Here is a 20,750-nt window from a genome sequence, read left to right on the forward strand (position 1 = left end):
AAATATATTTAACATATGAAAATAAAATATTTTTTTCTTTAAATTCGCGAAGAACAGAACTTTTTATGCAGTATTATTTATTTCGGTAAATAACAATCAGGCCCGGCTCGTGGCGTGTGTGAGTGTTCGACCCAAAAGGAAAAAGCGCCTAAAATATTTAAAAATATATGCTATGAATTTTTTAAATGTTTTAGGAGGCTTCCATAAATTATGTCATATGTTTTTCGTGTATTGTTTACCCTCTCCCCCCCCCCCCCCGGGGGTAAACGATGTAGAAAAAAGTTCAGTAGAGATGATTGCCAGTTATAAGTTTGACAATATAGTGGATTGACCCGAAAATTTACTGAAAGTCGAACTAGAGAAAATAGTTTTCAAATGACCAATCATTAACAACTACTCGAAAGATGTAAAGGAACGATCTTTTAACCAAATACATTTTCAAAGAAAAACAGTTGATTGGGATTTGATAGATATTCGTTAAAATCAGATCAATCGTTTTGTTTTTGCTACAAAATACTTAGCATTGATGAATTTGCTTTATTTAGCAAGGGTAGGAACAAATGATTGGAAACATATGACAAAATACATATGCAAACAACATTTCAATTGCTTAAAAGTAAATTGATATAAAAATGCGACTGGTCGAACCATTGATTCTTTGTCGAATAAATAGTACTTGAGTGTAGTAGAACACTGGAACGAGTTACTAAAGAGAATCATTTAAATTATTTAAACCATGGTCTCAGAAAATATTGAATTTAGAGAATCTTCAGATAATTATTTACCAAAAATATGGTGAGTTTATAAAAAAAAATTATTGCGCTGTCTTAAAAATATGATTCAATGATAGAGAAACACGAAAAAACGGTCAATAAAAAATCCCTACAAAACGCATTATTTTGGGAAAAAATTCTAGCAAGAAATCATCTCATTGATCGGCAAAAATACCAAAAACAAAGTTTTGGACATGGTGAAAAATGATTTGTAGACTTCTATTACCGTGGACTGTGCACTAGAGAAAAACAATGAAGAACCAACGTCGATTGTTGTGCGATATGTGCATGGCCGGTCCTAGGTTATTTGGCGCCCCAAGCAATACTAAATTTGCGCCCGGCGTAGACATGACTTTTAGACCGGTTTCATACGTGCCGGATGGATTCGCCCGGCACCGGCCCGCACCGTGTTATGGGAGTGGTGTTGTATGGGCTAGTACTGACCATTTCAGACGTACCGGACGAATCCATCCGGCGCCGGCCCGACGCTGCCCATACAACACGCCAGCCCGGTGCCGGGCAAATTCAACCGGCACGTGTGAAACCGGCCTTAGTGAGCATGTGAGCGGCTCGTTCGACCAAATCTTTTTAATAATTTGGTCAAACGGTCTTGAGTACAGTCCGACCTTCATCGTTTTCGTAAAAGTAAGGGCCAATGACACCGCCTGACCACAATGCGAACCTGACAGTTACTTCTTGGGAATGTAGTAATCTCTCGTGAAACACATTAGGATTTCCTCGCTCCATATGCTGCAATTTTGCCTATTAACATACACAGAGAAGTGGAAATGTGCCTCATCAAAGAAGAATAATTTCTTTGAAAGTTTAGAATCAACTTACTGCTGCTCTAATACTCAATCTGCATAAATTCTTCGCTGTCTATGGTCTCTGGGCTTCAGTTTTTGTATTATCCTGTCAGTTAGCAAACTAAGACTCAAATCTTAAGATGATTTTGAAATTAAGGCTTAAAATGCTTAGTCCCATTTATACCCTTCATCTGGAACTTGGAAACGATTGATTTGCAGTATTGCTATATGTTTAAAGATGAATACTAAAAATCCATGCTGTAATATAATAAGGGTCTTATTAAAGTGACACATTTTCATTAATTGCAAAAATTGATTTGTGTATTTTTTTACTATTTATTTGTGTGAAAACTTCTTCTCCAAAATGAAATATACTAAAAACGTCTACAGATCCAAGTTAACTGTCACACTAGTAAGCTTGATTCATAACTACAAACAATTGTGAGCAGAAAAACGCAGTTATATAAATCTCATTAATAATTATCACAATAAAAAATGTTATAAGTCAGTGATTGCGTTATTTTTCAAGTAATAAAAAATATTTGATTTTTATTTTGTATTTGGCACATGGCAATGCTTCGCTATTGCTAAATTTGAGTATATATGTATATTAATTAAATAAATATAATTGAAGTTCGACAGCAATTTATTTATTCAATTAAAATGACATGAATTGTGTGGAATATTTTTTTCTTCTTATTTCATTGCTGTTTTGTTTTTGATATTGTTTTTTCTTCTTCTTCTTAAGCTTTAGTGCCATTTGGATTTTTTATAAAAGCAATAAAATGTTCAATTTCAATTCAATATTAATTTTATTTGTATTAAATAAATTAAAATTAATGAATTAATTAACTTCAGGATCATTGTGATGCTTTGGAATATACGATGTTTTTGGTGATTTAATTTGAGGCATACACAAACAAATCGCTTGGTTTTCCTACATGAGAGCATGCAACGTATAAATGACTAAGAGAACAACATGGATTCTCCAAATTCAATCCATATACTTGCAACATGATTTGTTTATCGTTATTGCAAAAGCCAGTTTAATTGTAAGATGCAATCTTTGAAGTAGGAATGGGATATCTGTTGGAATCATCTTTGAATTTGCCAGTTAAAATTGTTGCTTCGATGACATTTTTTAACAATTTATTGACTGTCAATCTGGTACCGTGGCAAAGACGGGGTGGATCAATGTTTCTAAGAACAGTGATAAGAACACCAATCTTCAAATTAATGATGTGTGGTGGCAATCCAGCTAAATCAAATTCATATAAGTTAATTCAGTTGAAAAACTTACTGTTTCATCTTGATTGATAATAGTATTTACCGATTTATAAGTACATTCATGAAATAAATTTGCAAGAATTTGTGTCCAGCATCGGGAAATGGTAACAAAGAGCTTGCTTTATGGTATATTTGACCTTGAATCTTGAATGTTGGAATATAATTGTCAGTTCTTACATTTATAGCACCATACAAAGTCATTTGAAGGCATGTATTATAATTTTATATGTTATTCAAAAAATGTTTTGATTGTTACCAATGAGAATAATGGCTCAGATGGTACATTCAATACTGGTAATTTAACTTTACCATTCAAACAACATATTCCAGGTGCTGCATTTTTGAATTTTAATGCTTTGAAATGTGTGCAAACTTTATTCATACTTTCAACAACTATTTACAACTGGATGTAAGCTATATTCAATTTCAGAATTATACTGAAATACAATACGATCAAGTGTTACCTATTGAAGCAATCGTAGTCGATTATTTTCACATTGTTCATTTTATTAATCCTTTAATTTTTACTAAACATGCTTCATTTCGTGTTGTTGTGATGATTCAGTAGCACGTGACTTTGAATTATGTAATCTATTTCGTTCTACTGTTTCATTTATTCTTTCTTCTCTCATTCTCTTACCTCTATCTACAACAATAAAACAGTCTAAAATCAATTATCAGAATTAATATTTAATAATTGAATATCAAAGAATGCATTATTTCATGAAATACACATTCGAAATCAGAGCTCAGCTTCGCCCGAATGGCTAAATGGTTCTGTGTTTTATTCAATTTATTACACTGTAGTTATACATATTTTACACGGGTTTGACCTACGTGACAATGAAAGTGTATGTTATTATACCAGGAATTTGAGATACATTTTTATTAATAATTAGAACGACAGCTACATCTATAACTTAATAAGAGTTTGACCAAATTAAATAACAAAGAAAAATGTGGTGACCATAGGATATATAGAATGGCGGCGAGCATCTAAAACTCAATTTACAGGTTGTATGTGACAAGATGCGAGTATTTAATACTAAATTAAGGTATATTTAAACAAAGAAAAATACGACGGCAGCGATGTGACATGATGAGTCGTTGATTGTGAAAGTGTAAGTTCATTTTGTTAAATAAAAGAGGTACAGCTAATTATCATTAGAAATTAACTTAAAATTTCTGTTTTTAATCATTTCACAATCATATCTATAAATAACTGTGTAAATTTTTTACTATTGATTTATTTTGATCAATGATATTAATTGTTTGTTGATTTTGAAAGTGAGGCAATTTTAATAAAAATTGAAATGCATGCTATGTTAGTTAGTTTCCATAGTTACGGAGGAACTAACAATCATTTTTATCATTCTATAAGTATTGTGAAATTAAAATTTGAAAAAGGGTGGAAAATATGTACAAAATAGATTAATATGGATCTTTATAATTATTATAACTTTGTAGTTACATCGGACAGTGAGACTGGTAAGTAAAAATTATTATAAAGATAATACTTGTTACTAGGAATGATAACATAACCTAAAAATATCTGCTTAATAACCAATAACAATTCATAATAAGTTATATTGTGACGTTACTTTAGTTATTATTACTAGTTATTTTAATGTATTAATTTTGTAATAACGTTCTACAATAACATATGTAACATTTTGGAAAGTTATTTCATCCTTGCTAGCTACACTTTTATTTTCATAATTATATTATTGTATTGATTATTATTTTGTAGAAATCAGGCCCATGAATATTAGTAAGAAAGGAAGAATCATCACATCAGAAAGTGAAGATAGCTCTTAGGACAGGGTGAAAAGTCTCATAAAATATCGTGTCTGCTAATCAAGATATCAAAGGTCAAAACTCACAAAATTTGTTTTTTTGCAAATATCTCGCATTTTATGCGTTGCACGTCATTAGATGCTTTACAAAACTTGTAAAGCATAAAATTTTCTACAAGTTTGGTTATAATATTTGTTTTGTATCCTTAACCGTTTTTGAGATATAGCGCGAAGAGTGGGAGGCGTACATCCGTTTATAGAATCCAGCGAGTATTTCTACCTGCTTAACTTGGTATAAGCTTTGAAAAAGTAAGCAATCGTGAAAAAAGTGGTCTCGGCAAGTCGTTTGAACCATAATTTTATTACTTTTTTTATTGTATTATTAGGAATTATGAATGAAATATTGCTCGACTAGAAATTTGTGCGAAAAAATTGAAAGAGTTGAATGATGTCCTTACGGAGTATGTACCAGATGATAAGAAGATCATTTCCAAATTAAGAGAAAAATATTTAACTGACATTATAATTACAACAAAGATTGGATCATTCCCTATTTTTTCTTTTCCCGATGCTCAAGCTTAAATTTTATCCATAGCTTGGTATGAAAATAAAAAAGGCACTTCGGAAGAAGAACACTTGCGCGTAGTGGAAGCTGCTGCGGCGATTATTAGAGAAGATATTCGATCTTCTGTTGTTGAGACCAAGTCCTATCCGCCCCCGAGTAAAATATTAATGAAGAAATTCCGAAAACTTTTTTACATTTTCTGCAAGAAGTTATTATAAAGAACAGAAAAGGAAAGACGGGGCATTTTAAAACGAAATACACAGCTATAAGTCATGCTATAATGACTTCCATACGAAAACGGTCCTTTTATTCGCAGTTATTAATAGGCCTATCTGTATTTCTTCATAGAAGAAATACAGATAGGCCAAACATCCATAAAGACTTTTGGATGTTTTGTCAAGTTTAGGTTTTTTCGCTTCATATAGTGATACTGTAAAATGTTAAATTTCAGCTGTTTATCACCCACAGCCTCGTAATCAACCATCAGAGTCAAGTGCCTTAGTACAGTATGCAGCGGATAATGCAGAAAAATATTTATACTCTTGATGGCTATAATACTGTTCATATAATGGGAATGATAAAAATAATAACTTCAAAATCTGAAGTTATATCCGATGACCGCATAAAGAAATTTACAACAAAACCAAGTGCAAAGGAGTTAGCAGCACTATCACATATACCCCTTCTAGTGTATGAAAATCATGTCGTACCCGGATTGAGCAAGAGATTCAAGTTCAAAATTTTAATGATGTAGAAGAACTAACCGAACAAATATTTAATGTAGTTGATTTGTTGTGGATGTACGGAAAGTGGAAAAATATCTCACCGTTGCCAGGGTGGAATGGATTTATTGAACAACTTACAAAAACAATGAGAACTTTGTAACTTCTCGGATTCTGTTTCTTACTTTTATTCATCATCCTGCGAGTAATATGGACACAATTTACAACACATTACAGTGTACTACAAACACTGCCAAGAAACATGAACAAAGAACATGCTTAATAACTTTTGATCAGCCGTTGTACATAAAAGCACGTGAAATCGTAGCAGCTTCAGATGCTAACTCAGACTTGTCCAGAGTAGTTGTGAAACTAGGAGGCTTTCATATGCTTATGTCTTTTATTGGATGCATAGGGTATATAATGAATGGAAGCTGAATCAAGGAAGCTCTCAGTACAATTTATGCTTCGAATTCTGTCGACAAAATGTTGGATGGTCACGCTTTTGCAAGAAGTATCAGAGGCCATACGCTATTAATTTTTGCATTATCGATGATGATTTTTGAAGATATGGAGATTGAAAGTTATAATGCTTTAGATGGGTTCATTCAGCAGATAACAATTTGCGATGTTTCCTATGAAACTGTGGAAAAATGTGCAGGTAGCTCTGGCTCCGTAGTTCACATTTTGCGTTATCCTATAAACGGATGCGCGCTTCCCACTCCCCGCGCTATATCTCGAAAACCATTAACCATACGAAGAAATAATTCATAACAAACTTGTAGAAAATTTTATTTTCTATAAGTTTTGTAAAACATCTAATGACATGCAACGCAAAGGAGGCGAGATATTTGCAAAAAAACGATTTTTATGACCTTTGACCTTTAATATCTTGATTAGCAGACACGATATCTTATGAGACTTTTCACCCTATCTTTAGAACGCCAAAACAAAGGTCTGTGCAAAATTTCAGCTTGTTATCTTTCATTCCGAGGTTAAACCCTTATTTGACTGGACTACAATACAAAAACTCAGATTGACGTTGTGTACATCAATTATTGCAAAGGCATTCGATAAGATTTGTCACAAGCTTCTCATAGTAACATTGGTTTTTCAGATGGTCGTATCAGTTTTTTCCCAAGTTGTCTCAGCGACAGCTGCTAGATTGTAAACTAAAATATATTTTTATTAATATCTTATCTCAAACATCATATCAACAAATTTAGTGTCAAGAGCAATGTGAACACCACATATTCTCAAGAAAACTTGTATACCTCAGTATATAAGTCACTATCCTTAGTGAATTAATTATGGCCAGTATTATTATTGCTCGATGGCGAATTATCAGCGTAAAACAATCAGAAACGCGCCAGGGTTTCATAACTTTTCGTGTCTTCGCTTATATTAACTCTTCCTTAAGGTGATTAGATTTTGAAAATATCAAAAGACATTAAAAAAATGGGCATCACGGATTTTTTTTGTCTATTTAGAGATGCCGCAAGAGATATAAAAAAGATCACCTCAGAAATGAAAAGGAGCACTTCTAGTCACAATATCTTACTGAAAACGCGTGTTGAATAATTATGCGATGTGACAAAAGATGCTAGTGTAGTCAGATAGAATGCTATAATTGTCGTACCACTGACGGGAACACCAAAAAAAAAATCACTTTTACCGACATTCATAGCTTTATTATAAAAAAATGCGCAATTTTTTAACACTATTAATTGAAATTAAAAAAAAAATTTGAAGACAAAAGAATAATTAATGAAAAGGTTGATAATAGGTATTTCAAGAGCAAAACGTTCGGAGCAATGGTGGTTCGTTTTGGAACACTCAGTTTGACTGACAAAATTTGATGTTTTATTGATGCGTCTGTACTAAATCTAAAATAAATTAATATAGATTAATGGGCGATTCAATTTAATAAAACTAAATAGAACCTTACCTGAACATTGTATTTCATCCATTTTTCTCTCGCTTTCACTCTTCTCTGACATCAATATTATAAATTTCAATCGACCGGGATAAATGACTCTGAAATGACACTGAAACACAGACCTCGAAATCGGGACGTATAGCAGCCCTTAATTGGAAGCACTTGACGCATGACAGGACAGCAGATAGAGAACATTTTTGGTGGGGGCGAAGACCCATCTTGGGATGTCACGCCAATAATCTATCGCAATCGGAGAAAAAGCTGACATTCGCGAAGGCGCCTCATTTTTATGTATTGACGTTTGACAGTTTGGCTATAACAGCGTTTACATTGGCCATTTTATTTAATTTTTATACTAATTATTAATATTTTTCAGATTTATAGAAACCAATAAATTAAATTTATTAGGTAATTTAAAATGAACATTTTTAATATTTACTTTTATTTTAGGTATGTATTAAAATATTGGCTAAAAATATTTCATCAAATAAATATTAACCTTCTTTATTTTTCAGAATACGTTTTATTTTTTATACAAATATAAAAAATAATTACTTCTTAACTTTTTTAAATAAAAAGAACACACGAAACGAAGGATATCTTTTTACTCGAACATTTGTTGTATTTCATTAATTATAAAAAATAATAATAATTAAATGGCCACCTCTATACTCTATTTGCGTTAACACAATCAGTTTGAGAGCTATCCATTTCATCATTATTCATAATTAAGAAAGAGATGGAAAGTTAGGGTGTACGCCCATACTGTTAGCTCCAATGTACATTAATAATTTTTGATTATTTTTTCATACATTTCGGGCGGTATCTCGGCTGTAACTTGCGAATATTGTTTTTTAGGTGCTCCAGCGTTTTGGGTTTGTCGGCGTAGACATAAATCTTGGCATAAGTTGACAAAAAATAACGGTGGTAAATAACATAATCTTGGCAGCCAGTTGACGTCACCAAAACGTGAAATAATGCAACCTGGGAATTTTACACGCAAAACATTCAATGTTGCACCCGATATGTGGTAAGTTGCGCCGTCTTGTTAATATACCATATTAATCGGTTTTTCTGAAAATAAAACCGTATAATATAATGTCTTATTTTACATGTATTTTTTTAAAAATAAATGCTTATAAATATCTACATTTATTCAAATACAGTCATGTCATGTTGTTGATTTAGTATTTTATAATTCAATACATTCGTCTCGTGTTGCAGTAAATGTACAACATTTCTGCGTCTGACTTATATTACGAATATCTTAAAAAAAACATACTCGAGATTATATTATCTTGAATTATCCATTTAATAGCTTGTATTATTTGCGTCAGAATTTTAATATGTTTGTGGTCAGAATTTATATTAAAATATCAGTCAGAATGTAAGCGTCCAGAATAAATATTAGATAGTCAGAATTTATATTATATGGTTAGAATTTAAATTGGACTAGTCAGAATTAATATTTAATGCTAAGAAGTATTTTGATAGATGCTCAGAATCACTTTTTTTCAGTCAGTATTTATAAAGAATAGATAGTATTTATATTATATGATCTGTATTTTAACCTCAAGGTCAGTTTTATGTTGACAGATAGTGAGCATAATAATACATGGGCATTATCAATATGTTTTAGGGCCAACTTGTTTGGTTGGATTCGCAACATTGTGAGATGGCAACACAACAAGTAATTTGTGCTCTCCGCCGCCGCTCTGTTGTTATTCTTGCTTCGTCCGTCACTCTGAATACCGTTCTACATACAATTAGATAGATTCGTTTAAATTTAATCATGCGGTGTTCAATGTACTAACCAACGCTCGCTCGCACCTAACCAGTCCAACAGTTTTAGTGCGATTCTAAAACAAATATTATATTTATATTTTTATTCTGACCGTGTGATATTTGTATTCTAACCATTTTATATTTATTCTGACCCTGAATAATATAATTATGACCAGGCTGTTAATCAAATTCTGACCAAGATTTGATTTTTATTTACTATTACACAATGTTAATTTTTAATCACTTAATTTGTTGCCGTATTTAATCTGACATACCCTTTTTAGCTCTTTTTATTTTTTCAGTCCTTTTGAATGACTTTCGTCGAATAACGCGATTTTTTATCTTTTTTCCAACAAAAAACATATTAAAATATTGAAAAATAATTAACAAATCTATTTTTTTGAGCCATTTTTGGCACGGTAAGGATTTCCTTGTTAAAAACTTATTAAGTATTTATTTTAATTTAATCGAATCGTCTGCGCTTTCAATTCACCGATTGTTTCAATTGATAGGTTTTTATTCAATTATATGAAACACTTACTCTTTAGCAGTCATTCAAAAATGTTTAAGTGTCTTCGCTGAAAATAGTAATATGTATATACAATTAAGGTGACCAGATTGTGAAAATATCAAAGGAGGACACTAAAAATAAAAAATTTTCTTCGAGGAGAACAAATTGCCGTGGAAGCTAAAAAAGGTCAGTTCTGAAATAGTTGTTCGAGAAGGAAAAATGAGGACAACAATATTAAGGGGGATAATCCTCCTTAAAAGAAGACGTCTGATCACCTTAAATAAACGTAACGTACAAACTTTTACGTTGATAGTTAAATCAGTCAATATTCACAATAGTACTTACAATTAAATTAAATTGATTAGCTAAAAAATTAAAAATGTTTGGTATCCCGTTATTCAACGCATCTTTAGTAATAACTTCGTCGTGCTCGACACGAAAATGTTTAGTATCTCTGAGCCTTTCAACGAGTCAAAAATTCATTGGGGCAGTGTGAACACAGCAGCCTCCGAGTATCATTCATTCGTGTAAGTTTTCTCATAACCCAAGATTAGCAATTTAATTTTTCGCATTCAGCGTCAATTTTTCAATTGCAGTACAATTTCTATGTATAATCCTATGTATATTCATTGTTTGCAATGACTTTTGAACTTTTTTAGAAGCATTAGCAAAATGATTTTCTTATCGTAGTTGTTTGTTCTTCTGACCTCGGACGTAGTTCGATGATAATTTTTTAAAGTCATTCTCATTATACATAAGCTATTAACATACCATAACGTGTGTTTTTCGTTTGAATAGGAACGAAATATATTCGCTCGGAAACAGACAGGTAAAATGGAATACGGAAAAACCGGTTATATAGCCATAAGCGTCGGTCGATTCATCCACTGCATTTTAATTCAAGCTTTTATAAAAAGCCTATAGTATGTTTTTATATTTACCTCTCGCTTGCGCAACGCTATTAAATTCCATTTACATTATTTCTGTATCACGTACTGATCACGTTTTCACGTTTTCAACTCTTTTCGTGTTATCACACAATTTTGTGATAAGTTACCACATCGATTTACAGTTTTATATTATAGTAAGGCTTATATAAGGTGAACAGATTTTATATATATCAAAGAAGGATACTAAAAAAATGCCATCTCGTAGGATTAGGATTTTTTTTAGCTATTACATTAAAAATAAATAATTCTTAGCTAATAATAATTATCAAAGCCGTGCAAAAGGAGGGAAGGGGTCAAAATCATTATTAAAAATTTGAACTTTAAATATGAATTTTAAACGAATGCTACAAATACAATCATAAACGCTAAAATAATTTGATGTTATGGGACTCGTCAAATGATATTGCCAGTAAACATTGCGACATTTTTAACAAAAGCATAAATTTAACAATTAGTTTTTATGGATAAAAGTTCCAATGTCATAGCCAGGCCCCTCTCTGATCATACACAACCGATTCACTCGCAGGTAGATAGTATACATCATTTAGGGCTGGGGGGGCATTTGCCCCTCCCCCTTGAATTTGCCTAGAAAATTACATCTCATTTAAAAAAATACTATACATTTTAATAAAATCAAATATTAAAAAAACGACCATTGATTAACCAACTTTTGCCCCCCCCCCCCGGAAAACAGTCTCAAATATATAAAATATGTCATTTCAGTGAAATAATATTAGAATACATTTTCACCGGTAGATTTTTACCAGTGAAACTATAATTTATCTGGCAGGTGCTAGTGAGATTATATGAATTCAACTTTTTCATACGTAGTTATAGTTTATATTTATATACATTTACATACTTATTAATGTGTATGTATTATTTTCACTAGTGAAAATATCATTAAATAATTTAACTAGTGAAATTATATGCTACTATAAAATGTCTATGAAACTCAATTTGACTGTTACGAAATGTCCATTTGCTGTTCAAACCCAAACCGAGCACACAGGAATTAAACCAAACCCAACTTTATTTAATGAAACTTTCGTTAGATCAAGTCCAAAATACACTGTGTTTTAAAAATATGATAGCTGTCAGATTGATCAAAGTGTGTTCAAACCGAATTTTGGTCAATAGGAGGGCGCAAAAACAATTATCACTTCTCAGAAGTCAAAAATCCACGTCAAAAGCAATAAAATTGTGTCGGTGCCGTTGCAGTGGGAACGCTCGTTGCCGAGCGTTTCCACTGCAACGGCACCGACACAATTTTATTGCTTTTGACGTGGATTTTTGACTTCTGAGAAGGGATAATTGTTTTTCGCGCTCTCCTATTGGTCAAAATTCGGTTTAGATATGCTTCATTCGACTCTCACTTATTGTAAGTCGTAATAATGTTAAAAAAGGTCTTAATATGAACGATTTTACCTTTTGACGGCACGATTCTAAACAGGGACCTCCTTGAATTTGGCCCAAAAAATGCGTGACATTTAATGCAATACCACGAGTCTTAATGAAATCGTAATATTAAAAAAACGACCACTGACTCACAAAATGTTGCCCCCCCCCGCTCTTCTGGAACTGACATCTCTGTTTAGACGCGTAGGTCCCCGCTCTCAAAGTAAAAATGAAATAAAAACATACAATAATATTATTTTTATCATAAAATGTGAAATTATAATTACGCTAAAAAGTACGACGAAATTAAAATTCGGTTTTGCAGTCTCAGACTTTGCGTATATTTTTAATATTTGTATATCTAGTTAAAATCTATCGTTAATTTTGCGGGGCTCTTTGTGTAAATTAAACAAGGGCCAGAACACCTTGAATGAGTCGTTCTATGAATTATTTCTTAACGTTTGTCTTCGTCACAATAAATCAAGAATATACATAAAAAAATCTATGGATTATTAAGACACACACTTTTCCCCAATTGGTGATTTTAACAGCGGCTTGTTGATGTTTTTCGGTAGTATTCAGTATATATTTCTCGTTTCCAAGATTGCTGTATCATCTGCGAATGTTGCAATTGTGACATTCTCTAATTGTGGCAAATTATACGTGTACAACAAATATCGGCCTTAGGACACTTCCTTGTGGGACTCCAGCTCTTAATTCTGAGTAATCTGTTGGAAATGTACGATTCAATTAATTTTACACATTGGTTCGGTAGTATGCTGTTTATTTTTCAAATTAAACTTCTGTGCCATTCATATGTACATATATCATACATTTATCAGTTCTATTTTTGTGGGAGGGAAGGGGGGGGGGGAATTCAGTCTGTGGCGCAGCTTTTTCTTCGCACGGCTCTAATAATTAGTTCAGAATATTTTAGCATAATGGATAGAAGGAACAATAACTATTTTGTTTACTCGAGCACTGAAAGGCCGGAGACAGAAACCGTCATGGGCCGAATCGCATTCGTCATAAATTAAACGGTGGTAATCGGGTCATTTTTTGCGCTTAAAAAATGCTGCTTTTTATAGGGTGATGTTTTATTTTATCTACTTTTTGTATATATGTAGAAATGTATACGTAACATGGTCAATTTATTATCTCAATCAAGTCATAAAGGCGACCTACACACTTATGTGTGTTCGCAGATTGAGATTTAGAATTTTTTGACCACTATGCTTACTATAATATGTTTAGTACAATTTTAAAATTAGTGTTAGTAAAATATCATGAAATTTCGCGTTGCGTAGCCAATTAAACTACGACGGTCGCAAAAGCTTTGCGTATAATATCCATAAATGTATCGCAATTTATAAAAAAAAACAATTTTCGACATTTTCTTTTTATTTTAATTTAAATTAAATTTATAAAAAAACACATCGGGTGGCAAATATTATATTTGTAAATTAAAATAAGCGGTTTATGAGTCTTTTGCGTGTAAATGGGCCGTTTATAACAATCCGCCCGGGTTCAAATGAAGTTCTCGTTTAACCGTTCTAATGCCACGCGCCACATGCGTGGCTCAGTCGCTACGCACCGTAATGCCAAGAGCCACATACGTGTTTTTTTATAGAATCTGTTACTTACGCTACGAAATAATATCACAATACTATTTAGTTATATAAAGAAACCTTTAAAATTATTATCGTTTGAAAAGCTGTCTTAAAAAATGGATAAAATTAACGCCATGGTTGTTACTAGCCACTTGCGCCTTTGTAATATGATACTTCTTTACTAAATTTTGCGCGTTTCGTGATATAGTGACATGCAAAAAAATGCCGAAAAGGTTTTGTATTGTTGTTATAGTGCAAATTTATATTTTTTTCAGAATATGTATTTTCACTTTGAATAAAAATGTTTGTTTGCTAATAAAGCGAAAATTATTTTAGTATTGTTTTGTTGTGATAATTCTAGCAATTCTATTTTTAACAGCTGCAATAGTGTCCAAGTGCACCAGAAACGGCACCCGGTGGCCCCTTTTGTGTTATAAGACTCAGTGATTATATATTTTATTTTTAATTCTAAAAATAGCTGGTATTCGGGTCGTGTAATATGAAATATACCGTGGCATCCTATCCTAAATCGCATTGCAACCTATATTTTTCTACACATCTAATAAGAGTTATTAAGGTTTTACCTCCCCCCTCCAAAATTAAGTAAGTGTTTTTGAATCATTATTAAGATTTAAAAATAATATTATTGAATGTTTAGCACTGTGCGCCAAAATAGCGTTGCGTTATTTTAATTTGAGTATTAGCTTATGGATAATTGTGTATTAGTTACTAATCTAATACGTTATATATCAATGTAGATAAAATCAATAATTTTCGCACTGCACGGCCAATTAATTTAATATAAATATCAGTCCATGCGATGACTTGAGGTACTATTTTTTTGTGAGAAGCTTTATGAAGTTCTCATAACAATGTTTTCCATGACGCACTCAAATTTACTAACTTACATGTTTACTTACTGATTATTCAATAACTCATATTATCGTACTTATGTTCTGAAACATAACTAGTTTATTATGTAGAAAAAATAATAACCAAGCACCATTATAATTATTATCTTTAACTATACTATTTATATATCATTGAGAATATGGTTAGAAGGTTCTAATAATATAAGCTAAAAGTTTTCTTATGCAAAACAGTATAAACGTGTAGAGTGAAAAATATTCTGAGAACTACTTCAAGTAATCCAACGTCATTAATCGCTGTAGAATATCAAGCAGTTGCAGTTTTCATGTTTTATACATATTAGTGTCTAGACTTTAAATTTATAGGTTTGAATTATATACTAATATATTACAATTGCTCATGCATTGTAAATTTGTTTCAAATCCTATCTTTACTATGGATATTGTAAAAATATAATTTATTGCATCATATCATATTGTTTTTAATTGTATTATACGTACTATAACATGCTTATATCGTTTATGTTTTAGAGTAAACCATGATTTCAATCAAGTCAGTGCTGATATCAGACGCAGTCGATTCCAAATGTGCCGATTTGCTGAAGCAAAACGGCATAAGCGTCACAGTGAAGACTAAACTTTCAAAAGACGATCTCATGAACGAAATTAAGGTAAAGAAAAACTTTTTATGTTGCGTCATATCGATAGCAGCTGTGTTTGTATGTCTGTATTCCTAATACAAATAATTGCATCAGATCTTTATTTTTTAAATTTTCTAGTCTAATATTTTGTTTCTAAATTAATCTTTGAATTTACAGAATCACGACGCTCTAATCGTGAGGTCGAGCACCCAGGTCACCAAAGAAATCTTAGAAGCTGGAGATAGACTCAAAGTTGTAGGCAGGGCCGGAGCAGGGGTCGACAACATTGACGTGAATGCGGCAACTGAAAAGAAAATATTAGTGATCAAGTTAGTGTATCAACACTTATGCAATACATTAGGAGTCTCAAAACATTTTTTAAAATAGGCCAGATGAAAATCATATTGATAAATATACATGAGGCCAAAGAGTGGAAGATTATTTTAATGGATCTAAACCAAAGACAGTTGGTATAAATGTATATTAGGTAAACTCGAAATAAATGTCGTTTTAAGAAAAACATGGGACCACAGGGACAGCTATTTTAGAATTAAAAATAAAACATATGTCAAGTATTATTGACTTGTCAAGGACTCTTATAGTCCTCAATGAATCTCAGGGTTCATTTTGACACTGTGTGCAGTCGAAAAGTATCATATTACAAAAGTGCAAACCTGAGGGACACTCCTACGTTTTAGACGTTAAGAGACAAAAAAGTTTTAGTCAAGTTCTAAACCAATTATCATATGTTATTAAGATTACATTTAATATATTACAAAGGCGCAAGTCGCTATTGACAAATCTGACGACGTTGAAAAGAAGCACATTAATTTTAGCCATTTTTAAGATTTAAATGTTTCCTTATAGATTACTTTATATACCTAAATAGTTTTGTGATATTATTTCGTAGCGAAGTATCAGATTCTGTATATGTATTATTTTTATTTTTAAACATTAAAATAAAAATAAACATTTGAAAGTTATTTTTCAGTTTTATTAAAAATACAAACTCAAAATAATGCACTCTGCAAAATGGAACAAAATTCAAGTTAAACAATTTGGTGGAATGTGTATAAATAATGACAGCTGTATAAATAATAGTCGTAATGCTTAAGAATTCTTATAAGAATAGTAACAGATTTTAAACAAAAAATTCCATGATGAACTATTTTATGGTCCCGTAGCAATTTACCCGTCTTTGTGCTCCTCTATCAAAAATTTCCAAGATGGCCTTTATTTTTAATATCCAACTTTGATATTTTAAAAATCTAATCACCTTACTTAATCCAATGTTTATTTAATTTCAGCACACCGGGTGGCAACGCAATCAGCGCTTGCGAGTTGACATGTGCTCTAATCAGCTGCCTAGCGAGAAATATAACCCAAGGAGCCGCTAGCTTAAAATCTGGTCTTTGGGAAAGGTCAAAGTTTTCTGGCACGGAGATCAGCGGCAAAACTTTGGCCATTTTGGGACTGGGAAGAGTCGGAAGGGAAGTGGCAGTCAGAATGAACGCTTTTGGAATGAGGGTATTGAACTTTTTTATATTTTAAAATAAAATGTATGGTTAAATTTAATTAGCTTTAAGACCAAATACATATAAAACTATCGCTGTATTACTATTGCTTTTACACGCACCATTTTTGTTTAGATTATTGGCTACGATCCAATCGTTTCGGCCGAGGATGCTAAACAGTATAATACTGAAAAGATGGAACTGGAAGAAATTTGGCCATTGGCTGATTACATAACTGTCCATACGCCTTTGATGCCTTCTACCTTAAGTATGTACATTTCTATACTAAAATAATTGCAAATTAAAATATATATATAAAAACGATTTTATTTTTATCTTAGATCTGATCAACGCTGAAGTGTTGAACAAGTGCAAAAAGGGCATATTCATCATTAATGTTGGCAGAGGTGGATTGGTGAACGAAGCTGATTTATTGCAAGAATTGAATAACAATAACGTAAGTCATAACTGAGTTTAAATAAATCTAATGTCTGTTTTATATTATTCTCAGATAATTTAATTATAAACTATTAAAGTTCAATGTAAGCTACCATTTAAATAAAATGTTCTAAAATGTTAGAACAAATAATAATGTGCTAAAATGTACGAAACACGACGACTGACTTTGACTAAAATAAATATTTTTTCATGTAAAATGTCTAATAGATATTGTTTAAAGAAAAATATGATTCTCATAATAAATAATAAAATCAATAAATAAAAATAATTTAGTTAAATAATAAATTGTTGGTTATACTAGCAAAAAAGTAAGATTATGATTTTTTAAATATGTTTGCAACGTCTGACATCACACTATACATATACTATACATATAAATATTTTATGTTAAAATAGAAAGAGGGATCCCTCTCTCTTAAAATTTTGCGTGAAAGCGCCTATTCACAAAATCACAAAATCTTGTCAAGTTCACATAACAATATTTTATTGTGGTTTATTTTTAGGTTGGAGGGGCAGCCTTAGATGTTTTTGATCAAGAGCCCCCAACGGACCCTATCACTTGGAAGTTGATCCGTCATCCAAAAATTATTGCAACTCCTCATTTGGGTTTGTGTTTTAAATAATATACTTACAATGAAATAGTCTATTGTTATAAGTTTTAACAAAAAAACTTTTTAGGTGCATCTACTGTTGAAGCTCAAGTCAGAGTAGCAGTTGAAGTTGCTGAACAATTCTTAACATTGAACGATCCTAAAAAACTGCCTAAAACCCAAATATGTGCAGTCAATCCGAATATTTTGTCCAAGTGAAATACTATGACATATTAAAAAAGTTACAATAAAATAAAAGTAATTCTCTGATTTAAAAAAAATGTTTTTCTTGATAAATAAATTCATCTCAAAATGCTGAAATATATTTTTACAAAGTTGCAACACTTCAGATACGCAAGTGTGACTTTTACGTATCCGAAGTTGCTCATCTTAGCAACATTGCATGAATAAAATATAACTCAACTATAAACGTTTCTCGAAGCTAAAAACACATATATAAAAATTTATATTGCTCGACTTTTATGTAAATTATATGACACGATCGTTTTAATAATCGCATTTACAATTTCTGTACCAGAATTCACTTATACGAATTAAATATATATAGGCGAATAGCTTTGTATAATCAAATAATACATATACAAAAATACAGAAACTTAAAAACATATAAATCTTAAAATTTCAACATTCAGTATTAACGATTATTTTGTTTTTATTGTTTAACAGGCAAGGTGTGGCGTTCGCGCATGCGCATATCATATTTATTGTTGTGCGTTTCGATTACCAGCTATACTGAAAAAGTGTTGTCCGTGTGGCGTTCGCGCATACGCATATCATCTTTATTGTTTTGCGTTTCGATTTCGCGTTATAGACTGAAAATGTGTTGCCCGTGTGCAATATTTGTATTCTTAATTATAATACAAAGTTACCATAAAGTAAAACTATTCTCCGTTTTTTTTAAATTTATTTCACCTGATAAATAAATTCATCTCAAAATGAATTTTTACAAGCTGCAACACTGAGGCGCAAGTGTTACTTTTTACGTATTTGAAGTTGCTCATCTTAGTTTCGATTACCAGTTATATTGAAATAGTGTTGACCGTGTGGCGTTCGCGCATGCGCATATCATCTTCATTGTTGTGCGTTTCGATTATCAGTTATAGAGTAAAATAGTGTTACCCGTGTGCAATATTTACATTCTTAATACGTAGTTGTCATTATGAACATTATATGAATAAAAAATCCATTTAAATTAGTTATTATTAAAATAATTTCTTACTTAAAATTAAAATTAAATTAAATTTCTTACTTGAAATTAAATTTAAAAAATAAACGCAACAATAGGATAATAATAATTTAATACGTTAAAAATAGCAAATGTTACTCTATTTTCAAGATCCTATGTGTCATATTGTTTTTTTTAGAAATACATTTTTAAATTAAAAATGTATATTTAAAATATGTATGTATCATTTAACATTATTTATTGGTAGGTGAACCGTTTGAGCTACGATAATTAAGAAAAAGGGACGCAATCGTGACTCTACCGTTGAGAGTAACAGATCATCAAGTAAATTACATACAAAAAATATGATTATTGTAAGCTGTCTGCACTAAGTATAATATTAATTTCCTTACATGATTATGTGTGACCACACATCACACGATCGACCCTTCAAAAGTTGAATGTATTAGGCTATAAAATAATGCCTTACCCAGCATACTTACCAGACATTATGACAACGGGTTATTACTTGTTTAATTACAACCAATCAGGTATGTCTAATGTTCCATAATGAAATTTAAAAACATTGACAAGCCAGCATACTGAAGATTTTTACAACTTTTATATGATACAAGTGTCTTTAATACAATAATAAAGCAGTTGAATTATAGGTTTTTATACTTTTTTTCACATAAATATAGAGCGTATAAAAAAATATATATCTTATATTATATATAATTGTTATATGACGCTTCCGCTTACCTTGTATTATACATTTACGTTTTATGTTTAGCGCATGCAAATCAATAAATGTTCATTGAATAACTAAGTAAGCTGTTTAATGAAAAACTTAATAAAAGGGAATGTCGAACAATAATAAAGTTTTAAACAACTTGAATTGCAGGCTGTCTGCCACTATCGATTCAGTTGCTAGACCAACCTATCTATCTTTATTGTGACATTGCTGTTCGCTCACTCGGTATTTGTAATATGCGATATAACTTGATTATTCGCCTCTTCCTGGCTCTGATAGAAAGATCTCATTGTTATGATTTTTATAGGAGGAAGTTCCAGTGGTGTTTATTTTTATTTTAGTTTTTCATCAATTTCAGGTTGCTTTGATTTGTTGAAATCTATTTTCCCTATAATTTGTGAAGCAAATTCTGTGTGACATAAATCTACACTAATGCGTGATTGATATTTAAATTTATTCTTAACTCACTGGGTTTGTTATTGATAGAATGTTCTATTTATGTTCTAATTTTATCTCTTATACCACCCGCCCCCTTGTTAGGCGGCGCCGCGAGGCTTTTATGCTACATCCTGTCGACGAGTCTGATTATATTCGG

General features: G+C 31.5%; 1 protein-coding gene and 1 long non-coding RNA gene across 3 annotated transcripts; one reads left to right on the forward strand and one right to left on the reverse strand.

Annotated features, from left to right (window-relative positions):
* Positions 1-7,618: 7,618 nt before the first annotated feature.
* On the reverse strand, positions 7,619-8,208 carry LOC148234456 (uncharacterized). The gene is made up of 2 exons (XR_015809936.1): positions 7,898-8,208; positions 7,619-7,835 (listed from the first exon to the last, which is right to left on the reverse strand). It is a non-coding gene; the product is annotated as an uncharacterized LOC148234456 (long non-coding RNA).
* A 2,460-nt stretch (positions 8,209-10,668) lies between these two features.
* Positions 10,669-18,496, forward strand: LOC148234457 (D-3-phosphoglycerate dehydrogenase). Of its 2 annotated transcripts, none has more exons than XM_088188456.1 (8): positions 10,669-10,711; positions 15,543-15,682; positions 15,830-15,981; positions 16,960-17,179; positions 17,302-17,434; positions 17,508-17,623; positions 18,129-18,231; positions 18,304-18,496. In XM_088188456.1, exons 2-8 carry the CDS (start codon positions 15,551-15,553, stop codon positions 18,432-18,434), a joined length of 987 nt encoding a protein of 328 aa, XP_088044582.1. In that variant the 5' UTR covers positions 10,669-10,711; positions 15,543-15,550; the 3' UTR covers positions 18,435-18,496. The 2 variants fall into 2 exon arrangements, with proteins under 2 accessions (XP_088044582.1, XP_088044583.1); XM_088188457.1 differs by lacking the exon at positions 10,669-10,711 and adding an exon at positions 10,917-11,013.
* Positions 18,497-20,750: the final 2,254 nt, after the last annotated feature.

The sequence above is a fragment of the Plectrocnemia conspersa genome, unplaced genomic scaffold (genome assembly GCF_051122295.1).
Source record: "Plectrocnemia conspersa isolate PC_06_02 unplaced genomic scaffold, ASM5112229v1 ptg000006l, whole genome shotgun sequence".
In the NCBI taxonomy this organism is placed as follows: Eukaryota; Metazoa; Arthropoda; class Insecta; order Trichoptera; family Polycentropodidae; genus Plectrocnemia; species Plectrocnemia conspersa.